This window comes from Cheilinus undulatus, linkage group 4, assembly GCF_018320785.1.
Source record: "Cheilinus undulatus linkage group 4, ASM1832078v1, whole genome shotgun sequence".
Classification (NCBI taxonomy): domain Eukaryota; kingdom Metazoa; phylum Chordata; class Actinopteri; order Labriformes; family Labridae; genus Cheilinus; species Cheilinus undulatus.
The window spans coordinates 457,101-471,786 of record NC_054868.1 but is presented as its reverse complement, the minus strand read 5'-3'; the positions used below and the strand labels follow the sequence as shown (position 1 = coordinate 471,786).

The following is a 14,686-nucleotide window of genomic DNA, read 5'->3' as shown; positions in this document are numbered from 1 at the left end:
CCTTCACTCGACACCTGTCAGCTTCATATTCAACTAAATCAGACAGAAGGAGGGCGTACTGAGATGAAAGAATTTACACCCCAGAGGAGCGGCTCAGGTAGAAGTCTGATGATTCTGGTGGACTGGTGTCTGTCCTAAAGACTCATGGTCATGTGACCTTCTGTCAGACTTCCTCTGGAACCAGAGGAGATATCGAACAGTAATCAGCTTAGAGGGAGGGGGAGTCGCACTCTCAGGGCTTTTTCCAGGGATTGTCCCAAAACTCAGCAGCACTCGCTCTTTTGTTGGGGACTGTTCTCAGTGAGGGATTAATCCACGTCAGATTTCTGACCTGCGTGGTTTTCTTCGGAAAGAACGGATAAATGAGAGCAGACTTTTATCCCCTCTGTCAGCTTGTTCAGTTTGGAGTATCCTGTTTTTGTCTGATTCAGATTTAATCCTGTCAGGATCAGACTGGTGTTCCTGCAGTCATCATTAAAACTGACCACTGTTTCATCCCTATCTGATGTTTCAAACATTCTTTTCTACATTTATTTTCATGAACACTGATCAGTTCAGAGGAGAAATACAGAATAGTGCCATGGTCTTCCTTTTTAGAGAGGAATAATGTCTGTGAATAAGAAGTTTGAACTTCAGTGATTATAACCTTCTGTGTATGGAGGCTTTTATTTTGGTACATTTTGTGGGCTCCCTTGATTGAAAACTAAACAACGCTCTGACATGTGTTTAGTTTCTCTTTTACTTTCTTAGAAGGTTCTGGAAAGACACCAGAATTCTCTCCGCCTGTTTGAGGGTCTAGACCAGAGTTACTCAACCAAAGAGCCAAATTATTGAAAAATACCTTTGCAAGAGCCAGAATCTAAGCGGTGAAAAGTGGCAAAACATCTTAAAGTAGCAATAAAAGGGGTGAAAATGGAGAGAAAAAGTGGAAAAATGGTCAGGGAGTAGCAAAAAAGGGTGAGAAGTGACAAAAAAATGAGTTACAGCTGGCAAAATATGGGGGAAATTTGGCAAAAATGAGTGAAAAGTGACTAAAATCGAAAAAAAGCAGTCAAGAGTGACAGAAATGGACAAAAAATAGGAAACAAGTGGGATGTTATGGTAAAATGTAGCTTAAATGGGCAAAAAGTGGCAAAAAAAACTGTGAAAAGGGCCAAAAAGAGGCAAAGATTTTGGTAAAAATGAAACAAGTGGTATTTAATGGGACAAGGTAGTTGAAATGGGCAAAAAAGTGGCAAAAAATGTTTAAAAAAGGGCAAAAATGGGATAGAAGTGGAAAAAATGGGGTATAAGTAGCAAAAAGAAGAGGCAAAAATTTGGGAAAAAAAGAAAACAGTTGTATTTACTGGCAAAAGGTAGCTTATTTAGACAAAAGTGGCCAAAAAAATGTTTAAAAAGGGCAAAAATGGGATAAAAGAGGCAAAAAAAAAGACTGAAAAATGACTAAAATGGGAGAAAGGCAGTTAAGAGTGGCAGAAATGGGTAAAAAAATAGGAAACAAGTGGGATGCAATGGCAAAAGGTAGCTTAAATGAGCAATAAGTCACAAAAATTATGAAAAAGGGCAAAAATGGGCAAAAAAGTGACAAAAAAGAGGCAAAAATTTGGGAAAAAAAGAAACAAGTGTTATTTAATGGCAAAAGGTAGTTTATTTAGACAAAAATTGGCAAAAAAAATGTTTAAAGAAATGCAAAAATGGGATAAAGAAGGAAGAAATGGTGTATAAGTGGCAAAAAGAAACAGCAAAATGGCTAAAAAGAGTAAAATGGGATATTTAATGGCAAAAGGTAGCTTAAATGGGTGGCAAGTATCATAAAAGTTTCCCGTTTCTAAGGTTTCTGGGGGAATGATATTTAACATGCAGACACAGAAGAGCCACATGTGGCCCCAGAGCCAGGTTGAGTACCACTGGTCTAGAACTTTTGGAGCTCTCAGAGGGACACGGTGGTGTCATCTGCGTAACGTTGATACCAGAACTTTCATACAAGCATCGGGTCTAAATCAAAGCTTCTACCTCAACAATAAAGATAAAAATGTCAAGTTTGGATCAAAACAGAGGACCTTACCACCACAGTTATGTACAACCTCATTTCCAAAAAAGCTGGGGCGCTCTAAAATGTAAATAAAAACAGAATCAGAGGTTGTCAGGTCTCATAAACCAGAGGTGGAAAACGACAGTCCTCAAGTAAGAGTCCAGTTCCTCTGGTTAAAATGGACTAAAGTTAAATTACTGCTCTGGTTAAAGTAAAGACTACTGAGTTTAAAGTTGACCTTAAGTCCTGAGTAGATACTGAGGAGTTCAGTCTAAACTGATCCTTCCTTAGAGAATGGATCCAACCAGGTAGTTCAGGTAAAGTCACACCTGGAATAAAGGAGAACACAGGAGAACTGTTAAATTTATGCCAAACCATTGAAACCAGCCTCACCATGGCGTGTCTCCTCCTGTGCAGGTGGGTCCAGAGCTGCAGATCAGATGATGAAGAGGAACCAGGTGAAGGCGTCTGTGGAGAGATGTCTGGAGAACGGGGTGAGATATCTTCAAACTCGGACACTTTCATTTTAGTTCAGAGGAACGTATGAGCCACGGTACGGCGACCCGTATGAGCCACGGGACGGCGACCCGTATGAGCCACGGTACGGCGACCCGTATGAGCCACGGGACGGCGACCCGTATGAGCCACGGGACGGCGACCCGTATGAGCCACGGGACGGCGACCCGTATGAGCCACGGGAGGGCGACCCGTATGAGCCACAGGACGACGACCCGTATGAGCCACGGGACGGCGACCCGTATGAGCCACAGGACGACGACCCGTATGAGCCACGGGACGACGACCCGTATGAGCCACGGTACGGCGACCCGCATGAGCCACGGTACGGCGACCCGTATGAGCCACGGGACGGCGACCCGTATGAGCCACGGTACGGCGACCCGTATGAGCCACGGGACGGCGACCCGCATGAGCCACGGGACAGCTGGACCTTCCTCTACTGCAGGGGCTTGGGCTGGGGGGGGGGGTCAGTCAAACTGGGGCCCATGGAGTCAGCAAAATCCTGGTCCACTGTAAAGTTAAGCTGTGATATACATCATTAATATTTAACCTGAATAATAAACACTCTCATCAAAGCAATACACATCTTTTTTAGTTATTGGTGCTGTAGTATAGACATCTTAAAAACACCCTTTTTCTCAAAAACAGAAAATGTCAATAAAAGGTGAATTTGGAGTTTAAAGGCAGCAGAAATGGGTTAAATTGACAAAAAGGGGCATAACAAATAGAGAAACATGGTTAAAACGAGAAAAAAAGGGGCATGAAAAGGGTTACTTGTTGCAATAATGGGTTAACAGAGGCAACAATAAGCTGAAAGTAGTGAAAATTGGTTTAGAAGTGTAGAAAACAGGCAGAAAACACGGTTGGAAGGGTTTCAAATTGGCAAAAATGGGTTTAGATTGGCAAAATTGTGTTAAAATTTGAAAAATTGGTGGAGAAAGTGATGAAAATGTGTGAGAATTTTGCAAAATTGTTGTAAAGTGGCAAAAGTGGGTAAAAACAGCGGCAGATATGGGTCCAAGTTTAGCAGAAATTAGTTATAAGTGTCGAATAGTAGTGACAAATCTGGTTGGCGAAAATCATTTTAAAAGTATTCTTAATTTTGGGGTCGCGAGACACTTAGGGGGTCTCCAGATACCCTAAAAAACTCAGAACATTACTTGAATTCCACTCTTGTCATGTTACACCAATTTTGCCAAATTTTAACCAATTTTCATCATTTTTTCCCTCAATTTTAAAACTTATTTTTCCCATTTTAACTATCTGATATGCCCATTTTTACCAGTTTGATCAGTTTCTGCCAATATCTGCCTATTTTTTCTTTCTCAGTTGGCACTATTTTGCTAGTTTATATCATTTATTTCTTCCCATTTCACCAGATTTCCACACATTTTTGCTAATTTAAAGCCTTTTCAGCCACAATGTTGCCTTTTTTCTGCTGTTTTATATTATTTTTGCCACTTCTAATCCATTTCTGCTACTTTTAAGATCAGGTCCAGTGGGGGTCCCCGGTCTCTGGCACCTTTATTTCAGGGGTCATGGGCTGAAATGGTTGAGAACCAGTGCTCTAGTGAACTGTTAAATTCTGTTCCTCAGGTTCAGACCAAGCTTTAGTCGGGATCTTAAAAGCAGGAAACACTAAACAGGAGGATTATAATGATCATGTTTCTACCCACCCTAACGCTGTGTGTTGATTTTTACTGGCCGGTACCTTTCAGAGGAAGCTCTACTTCTCCTGGAGCTGTTAGGAAAACGCTGACTTCCTGTCTGTGGTGACTAGCTGATGTTTGCATCAGCAGCAATGTTAGCACGGTTGTAGGATGTGCAGAAATAAACACATCTGCCTGCATTTACAGTGTTTATAACCGCCTATTCTTCCAGCCGAGCTAAACCAGTGCCACTAGGGGGCGCTGTGAGACAAAAACACTGGACTTCCCTGGTTTGGTACTGGAAATAAACACTGCCAGCCCTGTAAACCAGCGACTGTGGGCTCAGACCAGTCCCTGAGTCTGCTCCATCGTCTGGCTTCTAGTTTGCACACGCTGGATGACCTCTGACTCCGTGTTTGTACCTGCAGATCTCTCCTTCTCGTCTCGACCTGACGCTGAGCGACCTGCAGGATCTGGCGACCCGACAGCAGCAGCAGATCAACGCCCAGCAGCAGCTCCTGGTCTCCAAGGTCCGGTCCAGACGAGCGCCTCACTTTTCTCCTGTACCTGCATTATAACAGGAAGTCTGCAGGTTTAGAGCTGTGAAAGAAAGATCATCAGTGGAGCCCAGACTAAGGCTTTAAAATAGCATGAAAGGTCATAAACGTCAGTTTGACCTGAGAGCTAGACGTGTAGGTAGAAGCTTCTAGACCAGGAGTGTTAGAATCAGTCCTTCAGTCACTTCAGTCTGAGGTCTTTATTTATCTATTTAGTCTAATTTTAAAATGCTCTAAAAGCATCAGTGGCTGATGTTAGGGGTTAAAAATGTAAGATGTGAGGGGGTCTTAGATGGAGAGGGTCTTGAAAAGGTCTTTAAAAGCACTGATAAATGTCAGACTGGATTTCCCTGACCACGCTGGTTCTGTTGCAGGAGCAGCAGCTGCGTTACCTGAAGCTGCAGGATCAGCGTCAGCAGCAGCAGGACGTCTCTGAGCAGGAGCGACTGCAGCAGCTCAGAGAGAACGCTCAGAACCAGGAGGCCAAGCTACGACGGGTCCGGGCCCTCAGGGGCCAGGTGGAGCAGAAACGCCTGAGCAACAGCAAGCTGGGTGAGTGTTCGCCGCCCACGCCGCTGAATGTCTGTTTACACGTCTGTTTGGAGGTTGTGACTGTAGTGAAGCCACACTCAGGGTATTCCACCACCACTGACCAGGACCAGGGTAAATCAAGCCCTCCTTTTAACAGCTTTTCTCCCTCATTATGAGAGATTCATCTATGAAGCCAAAACAATATGGAGTCATTTTTGTCACAAAACTCAAGACCTTCACATTTTGAGAACATGATTCATTGATTCAGAGCTCAGGTTTTTTAAACGTCCTCCTGTTCTTAGAGCTCTAAATCTTTGATCTCTGACCTTTAAACCAGCCAATAGGAGACAGGAAGAGGATGGACCAATCAGGTTAGCTCTGCCTCTTGTTGCTGTGCTGTTCTCCTTTGATCTCACTGATGCCCCGTTTACACAACAATGTTTTCGAGTGAGCCAAACGCTACAAAAGTTTTGTAGCGTTTGGCTGTCCATTTACACGGCAACGGCGTTTTGGTGCCTGAAAACGGAACTTTTTGGAAACGGGCTCCAGAGTGGACGTTTTTCAAAACGCCGTCTCTGTGTAAACAGGGAAAACGGCACTCTCTGAAAACGGACATGTGCACTGCAGCTGCAGTAAATATCCATGCGCGAGTAGGCTTATAACGCACGCACAGATGGGTAGCCCAAAACAAAACAAGATGGCCGTCGCCAGTGTACTGTTCAACCTCCTCACTCTTTTGGATTTAACTGTACTTCTCCAACAAAGTGTTGATTTACCTCACCATCACTTGGATCAGCGGAGACGTATTCCATGCCTGCACCAGATTCTGACTCGAAGGGCGTACGGGTCGAGTCTGAATCTGGTGCAGGCACAAAAATCCCACCGCCATCTACTGGCCTGGCATGTGTACTACATCGTTTTTGGAGTTTCCTGCAGTCGTTTTGAAAATGTTGCCATCTGAACGTGGAACTTTTTGGAAATGAAAACGGAAAACGAAAGGGGGACTGAGAGTCACAACATTCTATCTCACACACACACACACACACACACACTCATGGTAAACGTCTGAGAATTTAAAATCATCAAACTTGAATAGGAATTATTAAAAATCTGTCAGAGATAGCAAAAAAAGTGAATAAAGCATAAATATCTGAATAATTAGAGGAGGTGGAGGTAAAGGTGGACTGAGATGTTTGTTTTGTAACAATAATAACTCCATAATCGTTGGTTTTATGGTTTTTCTAGAACAGAGCTGAGCTGCACGTCTCTATTTTCAGTGTTTGTTGCTGTTCTGTCTGGGAGCCTGCAGGGGGCAGACTTCTCTTATTGAGCATTTAAGAAGAAAAGTTAAGACAACCAAACATTTTAAAGTGTCCCGTCATTTTTAAAATCCCGGGTAGAGTTGGTGTTCCGGCTGCAGTAGAGTGGGATGAATGAGAACAGGATGTCTTTGTCTTTATTCTGCAGACGTTTGTGCTGTCGGAGCAGATGGACAGGAATCTGACCCAGGTCGGTGACATCGGTCCGTCAGACGGCGCAGAAATGATCAGATTAGATTAAATAAGGTCAGAGAGACGTGAACCAAACTCCAGGTCATCATTATGGAAATTAGAGGATTTACAATAAACTGCTGGTTCATTCAGATGTTATTATGATGGTTTAATCCGTCCACATCTGCCCCGCTGTGTGAGTAACTATGGGAGCCTGTCAGCGACAAAAACAACAACTTTCAGTGGATGAACTCTGATTAAAACCTTTCTCCTCATGATAGGGATGTCCAACACGTTCCTGGTTGTAGAAAATATGAACTGTTGGTCAGCCAGGCGAGCTGAAGCTCATACCTGCTGGTAACGGACCGTTCTGTGGCGTTCTGAACGCCTGTTGGTTCACGCCACTATGACTGAGGGACCAGACTGGTCCTGAACCTTTGTGGGATATGACGGTGACGTACACTGCCTGGCCAAAAAAAAAAAAAGTGGCCACCAAAAAAGTTCACACACTCTAATATTAGGTTGGACCGCCTTTAGCTTTGATTACAGCACGCATTCGCTGTGGCGTTGTTTCGATGAGCTTCTGCAATGTCACAGGATTTATTTCCATCCAGTGCTGCATTAATTTTAATATTGATGATGGGAGAGTCTGACCACTGCGCAAAGCCTTCTCCAGCACATCCCAAAGATTCTCAGTGGGGTTAAGGTCTGGACTCTGTGGTGGCCAATCCATGTGTGAAAATGATGTCTCATGCTCCCTGAACCACTCTTTCACAGTCTGAGCCCGATGAATCCTGGCATTGTCATCTTGGAATATGCCCGTGCCATTAGGGAAGAAAAAATCCATTGATGGAATAACCTGGTCATTCAGTATATCCAGGTAGTCAGCTGACCTCATTCTTTGGGCACATAATGTTGCTGAACCTAGACCTGACCAACTGCAGCAACCCCAGATCTTAGCCCCGCCCCCACAGGCTTGTACAGTAGGCACTAGGCATGATGGGAGCATCACTTCACCTGCCTCTCTTCTTACCCTGATGCGCCCATTACTCTGGAACAGGGTCAATCTGGACTCATCAGACCACATGACCTTCTTCCATTCCTCTAGAGTCCAATCTTTATGCTCCCTAGCAAACTGAAGCCTTTTTTGCATGCCAATGATTTGACCCTTCTTAAACAGACTAACATCTTTTCCACGACCACAGGATGTGTCTTTCCACATGGTTGTTTAAGAAATGAGAAGTTACTCACTGCATCAGCTGGGGTTAAATAACTTGTTGCCAGCTGAAAGTTAATCACCCATGCAGTAATTATCCAATAGGAGGCTCGTACCTATTTGCTTAGTTAAATCCAGGTGGTGACTTTTTTTTTTTTTTTCTTTTTGGCCAGGCAGTGTATTAAGCTGCTCTTAATACTGGCACTCTAGGGCCACCATACGCTCTGAGCTTAACCCTGCTCTGTATGAAGCTGTCAGGATGGATCCAGGAGGATTTTAAGGATCACAGTACCAGACAAATTTCCACATTCTATGAATTAATAAATAAACTGAGTAGAAATAAAACGCCACAGACTCAGAGTTCAGTGTGACTCTTTATGGGCTCCACTTTTCTACAGTGTTGACATTTTTCATCTGTAAACCTGCAGTCTTTGCTGCTTTCTCCGCCACATCTGTAGCACTTTCTAATGCCGAGGCTTTGGTCGTGTGTCGCTGACCCCACCCCCCCACCCCGTTTACCAGGTTCTTTCATGCCACGTAAATCCTCAATGTCTCTGTTTGCCGCCTCCCTTTCTTTATGTAAACTTTTTCCAAAGTCAGTCCGTCCTCCGACAGCAGCCTCAGCTGTTCCCGGTCTTCATTTAAACCCCAGTCCAAACGATCTCTCACCAAAGTCACAGTCCTGCACCAGCTTTCTCAGGTCTGCCACATAATCACCCACACTGCACATTACTCTGCTGCCCTCTGTTGGCACTAAGATGCAATAACATAACGTCACTGCATAACGCTGGGGGAGTCCCTGAATTTAAACATTTTTGGATTTTATTGAAAATCTGTACATATTTATGATTGGTTTATGGCCCCATTCTTGAACCAGTACACCCAGGAAGTCTTCTGAGAGAAATCAAGAACAATTGGAGCAATGGTGTGGCGAGCAAATCAACACAGACATACTCGCCGCCAATTAAAATGAAATATATTTCTGAAGTGACTGCTACTGAGTCTTTATCATCACTAATTCAGACCTGGTGCATCCTGGCTCTTTGGTCAGATGGGCCTAGAGAGGGGATTACCTCTCAGGTGTTCTGGTTTGTGTGGTAATCATAGAAGACTTCTCAGATGTTATCAGTACCAGTGATCAGATATGATGTCATGTTATTGCTCTGGTGTGTATTGATCAGTGGAGGAGATCGAGCAGATGACCGGACTGTTCCAGCAGAAGCAGAGAGAGCTGCTGGTGGCCGTGTCCAGGGTGGAGGAGCTCAGCGACCAGCTGGAGGCGCTGAGGAGCAACAGATTTGAGCTTCCTTTCCCTAATTCAACTCTTTACCACCACACCACCTCCTCCACCGCCGAGCTGGAGCGCCTTTATAAGGAGCTGCAGGTGAGAGCTCAGACATAAAACCAGAGCCAGGTCCTCCTGGTGCCTGGTTTATTAGCGAGCTAAGCCTGACTAGCTAGTCACGGCAGGTCACTGTAGCGTTTCAGTACTAGCCTCCTTGTTTTCACTGAGCTCCATCTCTGACCTCGTAGCTAAGGAACAAGCTGAACCAGGACCAGAGCGGCCGGCTGCAGCAGCAGAGAGACAGTCTGAACAAGAGGAACCTGGAAGTGGCCGCCATGGACCGACGGCTGGCCGAGCTCCGACAGCGGCTCTGGAAGAAGAAGGCGGCCCTGCAGCAGAAGGAGAACGTGCCGGTAAGCATGGAGACGGTCGGTGCAAAGCTAACTTTCTATCAGCCGGTTTTTCTCCTTACTCAGCTTTACTTCCGTCCCTGCAGGTGAGTTCAGACGGCGTGGCCCCTCAGCACTGCGGGGGCTCCAGAGTGGCAGCGGTGGGGCCCTACATCCAGTCGTCCTCCACTACCAGCTCTCAGGGGCCTCCTGTGCCGGCTCGACAGGAAGCTCTGGTGAAGCCGGCGTACCCAGACGGCACCGCCACCCTCCCCATGCCAGACTCGGCCCTGAAACCGCCTCCGCGACCAGTAAAACCAGCAGCAGGTACTGGTCAAAGAAATGACTGGATTTCTATCCCTAGACTCCACAGCTCATAGACCAGTTTAGGCAGACCAGTAAGAGGTCCATGTCTGCCTCTGACATTCAGGTAGCATGTTTATGCTACATGTAGATAACCTTCAGAGGAAACAGGCAGGATCTAGCCCCGTTAGAGATGTTTTAGATTCTAAAGCAGTGTTACTCAGCCGAAGAGCAAAATTGTTAAAAAATAAATTTGCAAGAGCCACAATCTAAGTGGTAAAAAGTGGCAATAAAATCAGTTAAAGTTAGGGCAGAAAGTGGCAAAAATGGGTGGAAAGTGACAAAAAAATGAGTTACAGGTGGCAAAGATGGTCAAAAAGCAGCAAACACTGGGAGAAAAGTAGCCACAAGGGGCAAACTATGTCAAGAATGGGGGGGAAGGGACCAAAAATGAGTTATAGGTGGTAAAAAATTGTGAAAAAGTGGCAAAAATCTGAAAAAAAGTTTGAGAAATAGACAAAAATCTGAAAATTGTGGGAAAAATCTGACAAAATGTGGGAAAAATCTGAAAAAATGTAGGAAAATATGACAAAAATCTGAAAAAATATGGGGAAAATTGGCAAAAATCTGAAAAAATGTGGGGACAATCGGCAAAATTCTGAAAAAATGTAGGGAAAATCGACAAAAATCTAGAAAAATGTGGGGAAAATTGGCAAAAATCTGGAAAAATGTAGGAAAAATCGACAAAAATCTGAAGAAATGTGGGAAAAATGGGCAAAAAGTGGCAGTTAATTGCAAAAGACAGCTTAAATGGGAAAGAGGAAGCAAAAAAAGGCAAAAGGGTCAAACACTGAGGGAAAAAATTTGGGAGCAAAAGTGGAAAAAAAGTGCAGAAAGTGGCAAAAATCTGAACAAATGTGGAGAAATTGACAAAAATCTGAAAAAATATGGGGACAATCAGCAAAATTCTGAAAAAATGTGGGGAAAATCGACAAAAATCTAGAAAAATATGGGAAAAATGGGCAAAAAGTGGCAGTTAATTGCAAAAGACAGCTTAAATGGGAAAGAGGAAGCAAAAAAAGGCAAAAGGGTCAAACACTGAGGGAAAAAATTTGGGAGCAAAAGTGGAAAAAAAGTGCAGAAAGTGGCAAAAATGGGTGCATAATGAAAAGTGACCAAAAAAAAGAATTACAGGTGAGAAAGATGGTCAAAAAGCAGCAAACACTGGGAGAAAAGTAGCAACAAAGGGCAGAATATGTCAAGAATGGGGGGGGAGGGACCAAAAAATAAGTTAAAGGTGGCAAAAAATTGTGAAAAGTGGCAAAAATCTGAACAAAGTTGGAGAAATTGACAAAAATATGAAAAAATGTGGAGAAATGGGTAAAAAGTGGCATTTAATTGCAAAAGGCAGCTTAAATGGTCTGGAAGTGGCAAACACTGAGGGAAAAGTGGCAAAAATCTGAACAACGCTTCAGAAAATGGCAAAAAGTGGCATTTAATTGCAAAAGGCAGCTTTCATGGGCAAGAAGAGGCAAAAAGGGGCAAACACTGGGAAAAAAGGGGAAAAATGGGGAGAAAAAGTGGCAAAAAAGGGCAGAAAATGGCAAAAATGGGTGAGAAGTTGTAAAAAAAAAAGAGTTACAGGTGGCAAAGATGGTCCTCTAGTGTCTAAAAATGAGTGAAAAGTGACTAAAATGGGCAAAAATCAGAAAAAAGGTGGAAAATTGGCAAAAAGTGGCATTTAGTTCCAAAAAGGCTTTAGAGCCACACACTGAGGATCACTGTTCTAAAGGCCTTACAGGCAGATGTTGGTGAAGCTGGGGATGTTGGGCTCCATTTTGCCAACAGTGGACCTGAGTTTTTAGGTTTTCCTCCCAGGAGCTTGTACCCTGACTATTTTATTAGACCTGTTTTTTCACTCTCTGCAGGTTTTGCCACGACAAAAATCACCAAAGTGTCAGAGTGGAGCGGCTCATCGTCTGAATCTGGCGGCGGTTTCAGCCACTCGTCCACGCTGCCTCGCACGTCCGCTCACAGCTCAGGTCAGTCTGAAACATGTGACCTTATCTTAGCAAACAGTATGGCCGCTCCGCCCACCAGTCTTTGGTTCAGTTAGAGAAATAGAAACAACATTACTTTCCCTAGAGTGTTGTTGACTGATTTTACAGCCTCTGATGAAATAAATGAGTTTTAACGACCTAAAGAAGCGGGAAAATGATCTGAAATTCTGTTACTAATAATCCTGAGTAGATCTTTTATTCCTGAAACCCCATGGAGAAGAAAAGGAAGTTTAATTCTGATCATTTCTTCTCCTGTAGGTGGTAAAAACCTCTCCGATCAGAAGGGCCTCTCTGGGTCGGACATCCCGCCTCCTGTCCCCTCACGGACCAATCACAGCACTGATAACCTGCTCAGAGACAGCCAGGTATCACAGGAGTCTCACAGCTCAGTCACAAACAAACTTTATCCTTATTAAACCCAAAGAACTGCCTCTCACCTCTGAAATCACTCTGTATTTCTCTTCAGGCGACTAAAGGTCAATCAAAGATGGCGGCTCCACCCCCACTTCCCTCCAAACCCAAGCCTTTCTCCTCCTCCAGCCCTCCCAACTTCTCAAAGCCCGCCTACAGCACCGGAACCTTCCCCGGTAAAGCTCGCCAAGTCGGCGGTCACCTCTCCAGGGCATCGGCGGGCGTCCTCTTCACCCACAGCAGCACCCTCCCCCTCCCCCACAAACAGGAGAGCCCGCCGGCCGCCGCCGTTCGCCCCTACACCCCCGAGCTCTCTGAGGCTCCGCCCCCCGTGCTTCAGAAGCCGCAGACTCTGACGGCATCGTTCATCTACTCCATGTACACCCAGCAGGCCACGCCAGGGAAGGGCTACCAGCCGGGCGGCCAGGGCACACTAACCCGCAGAGGTGATTCTCCGATACTTTCTAGAGCTCCACAGTCTGGTTCTGGACGTAAAACCACATTCAGGTCCTCCAGAGCAGGTCTGACTGTCAGCCATAGGATCAGGAATATCGTAGACTGACAGCGAGCTACCTGAGAGTAGAACGCTGGTCTATGCTGAAAGATATCACAGAAAAACAAAGATTATACACCATAAAAGCCAAAAATACTACATTACCCACAATCCCAGAGTGTCACAGTGTCTACCATCACCACCTGTTGATCACTGATGACGACACAATGATGTCACAATGCTCAAACTAGGATATTATAACATTATTTAAAATAAAATCACTACTATGTGGTTTGAAAGCTTGAAAAGCAATGATTAACAATGAATAGATGAATCCCAGTGGATTCTGGGATACGTAGTTTTTATCATCTTAACCTCCTGAGACCTGCGCCTTTGTTTGGAGTGCATTTTGATTTTCTCCCACTTATTTGGGATAAATACGGTCTGATAAGTTCAAATATCAGTCTTGTCATTGAATGGGAATTTCTTGGAGATTTTCCTTTCCAAAACCCCAAAATTCCATAATTAAAAAAAGTATTTGGAAATTCTTATAAAATATCTCATGAAAAGTTCCCAAATATTTCTTTAGGTGGTCCTCAAATCTTTCAGTGAAAATTCCTCATAGAGCCTGAAAATTCCATTAAAAACTTCCTCCAAAATTCCGTGCAAATTCCTGAAAAATTTTAAATAAATTCTCCAAATTTTGAAGTAAATTCCCCCTTAAATTTCTTGGCAAATTCTAGACATTTTAGAAAACATTCTCCAAAATTCCATGAAAAGCAGGGGTGTCAAACTCAGTCACTGCAGGGGCCGGATTCTGGATTCAGGACTAACCTGAGGGCCTAACAGGGTCACCTTTTAAACCAGAAACTGTCAGCCTTATTTTACCGTTAATAAAATATGAAAAAACAAAAAACTTAGCACTGATGATAAATAATTTTGATATTTAAAAAGTTAAAGAGATCCATTTAAAGGCTCACAATCTGAGAAAAGTCAATTTATTAGTTCAAAAAGGTCAAAATATGAAATAAAATTTGTAATAATGAAATTAAAAGTCAAAATATGATTCAAAGTTTTTAATTGTGAGTCTAAAAGGTCAAACTATGGGATTATGAAGTCAAAGTTTGGAGTTGAAAATATGAAGTAAAATACAAAATAATTTGGTTAAAAAGGTCAAACTATCACTTAAAAATAAAATTATGCATCTTAAAGCTCAAATATTATATGAGAAGTCAAAATTATGAGTTTAAATGCTCAAGTTTGAAATTAAAATTCAAAATCCTGAGTTTGAGTCCTAATTGTGAGATGCAAAATTGAAAATGTGAAATAAAACACAAATTAGTTTCTTTTCCCACATTCCTGACTTCTTATCGAAATATTTTTACTCCTTAATTTTTCAGATTTCGTGACTTAACAAGGAAATCTTAAACCATCAGGATAAGTTCACATTTTTATACTTGAGGAAATCTGCAGACCTCAGACTGATGGGACAGTTAGAGCAGAAATATGACATCATCTTGGGGGCCGGATTTAACTGTTCCATGGGCCGGATTTGGCCCCTGGGCCTTGAGTTTGACACCTGTGTCCTAAAGTTTTGTTTGAAAAATCCTGCAGGACAATCCTGAACCCCGAAGTCCCAATCCAACGATTTCGTAATAATTTCCCCATATTCCCATAAAAATGCATAAAAAATTGAATTAAATTCAAAGCAATCAAACCTTTCAAAATACACAAACGTATCCTGTTAATTT

At 43.4% G+C, this 14,686-nt stretch overlaps 1 protein-coding gene across 2 annotated transcripts in view; it reads left to right on the top strand.

Annotated features, from left to right (window-relative positions):
• Positions 1-14,686, top strand: part of LOC121508697 (apoptosis-stimulating of p53 protein 2-like) — a 41,214-nt gene that overhangs the window by 19,065 nt on the left and 7,463 nt on the right. For both annotated transcript variants that reach the window (XM_041785714.1, XM_041785713.1), the window contains exons 4-12: positions 2,450-2,526; positions 4,629-4,730; positions 5,132-5,309; positions 9,176-9,378; positions 9,528-9,692; positions 9,776-9,995; positions 11,900-12,013; positions 12,290-12,396; positions 12,498-12,888. In XM_041785714.1, the coding sequence (XP_041641648.1) occupies positions 2,450-2,526; positions 4,629-4,730; positions 5,132-5,309; positions 9,176-9,378; positions 9,528-9,692; positions 9,776-9,995; positions 11,900-12,013; positions 12,290-12,396; positions 12,498-12,888 (1,557 nt within the window). The remainder of the gene's footprint in view (positions 1-2,449; positions 2,527-4,628; positions 4,731-5,131; positions 5,310-9,175; positions 9,379-9,527; positions 9,693-9,775; positions 9,996-11,899; positions 12,014-12,289; positions 12,397-12,497; positions 12,889-14,686) is intronic.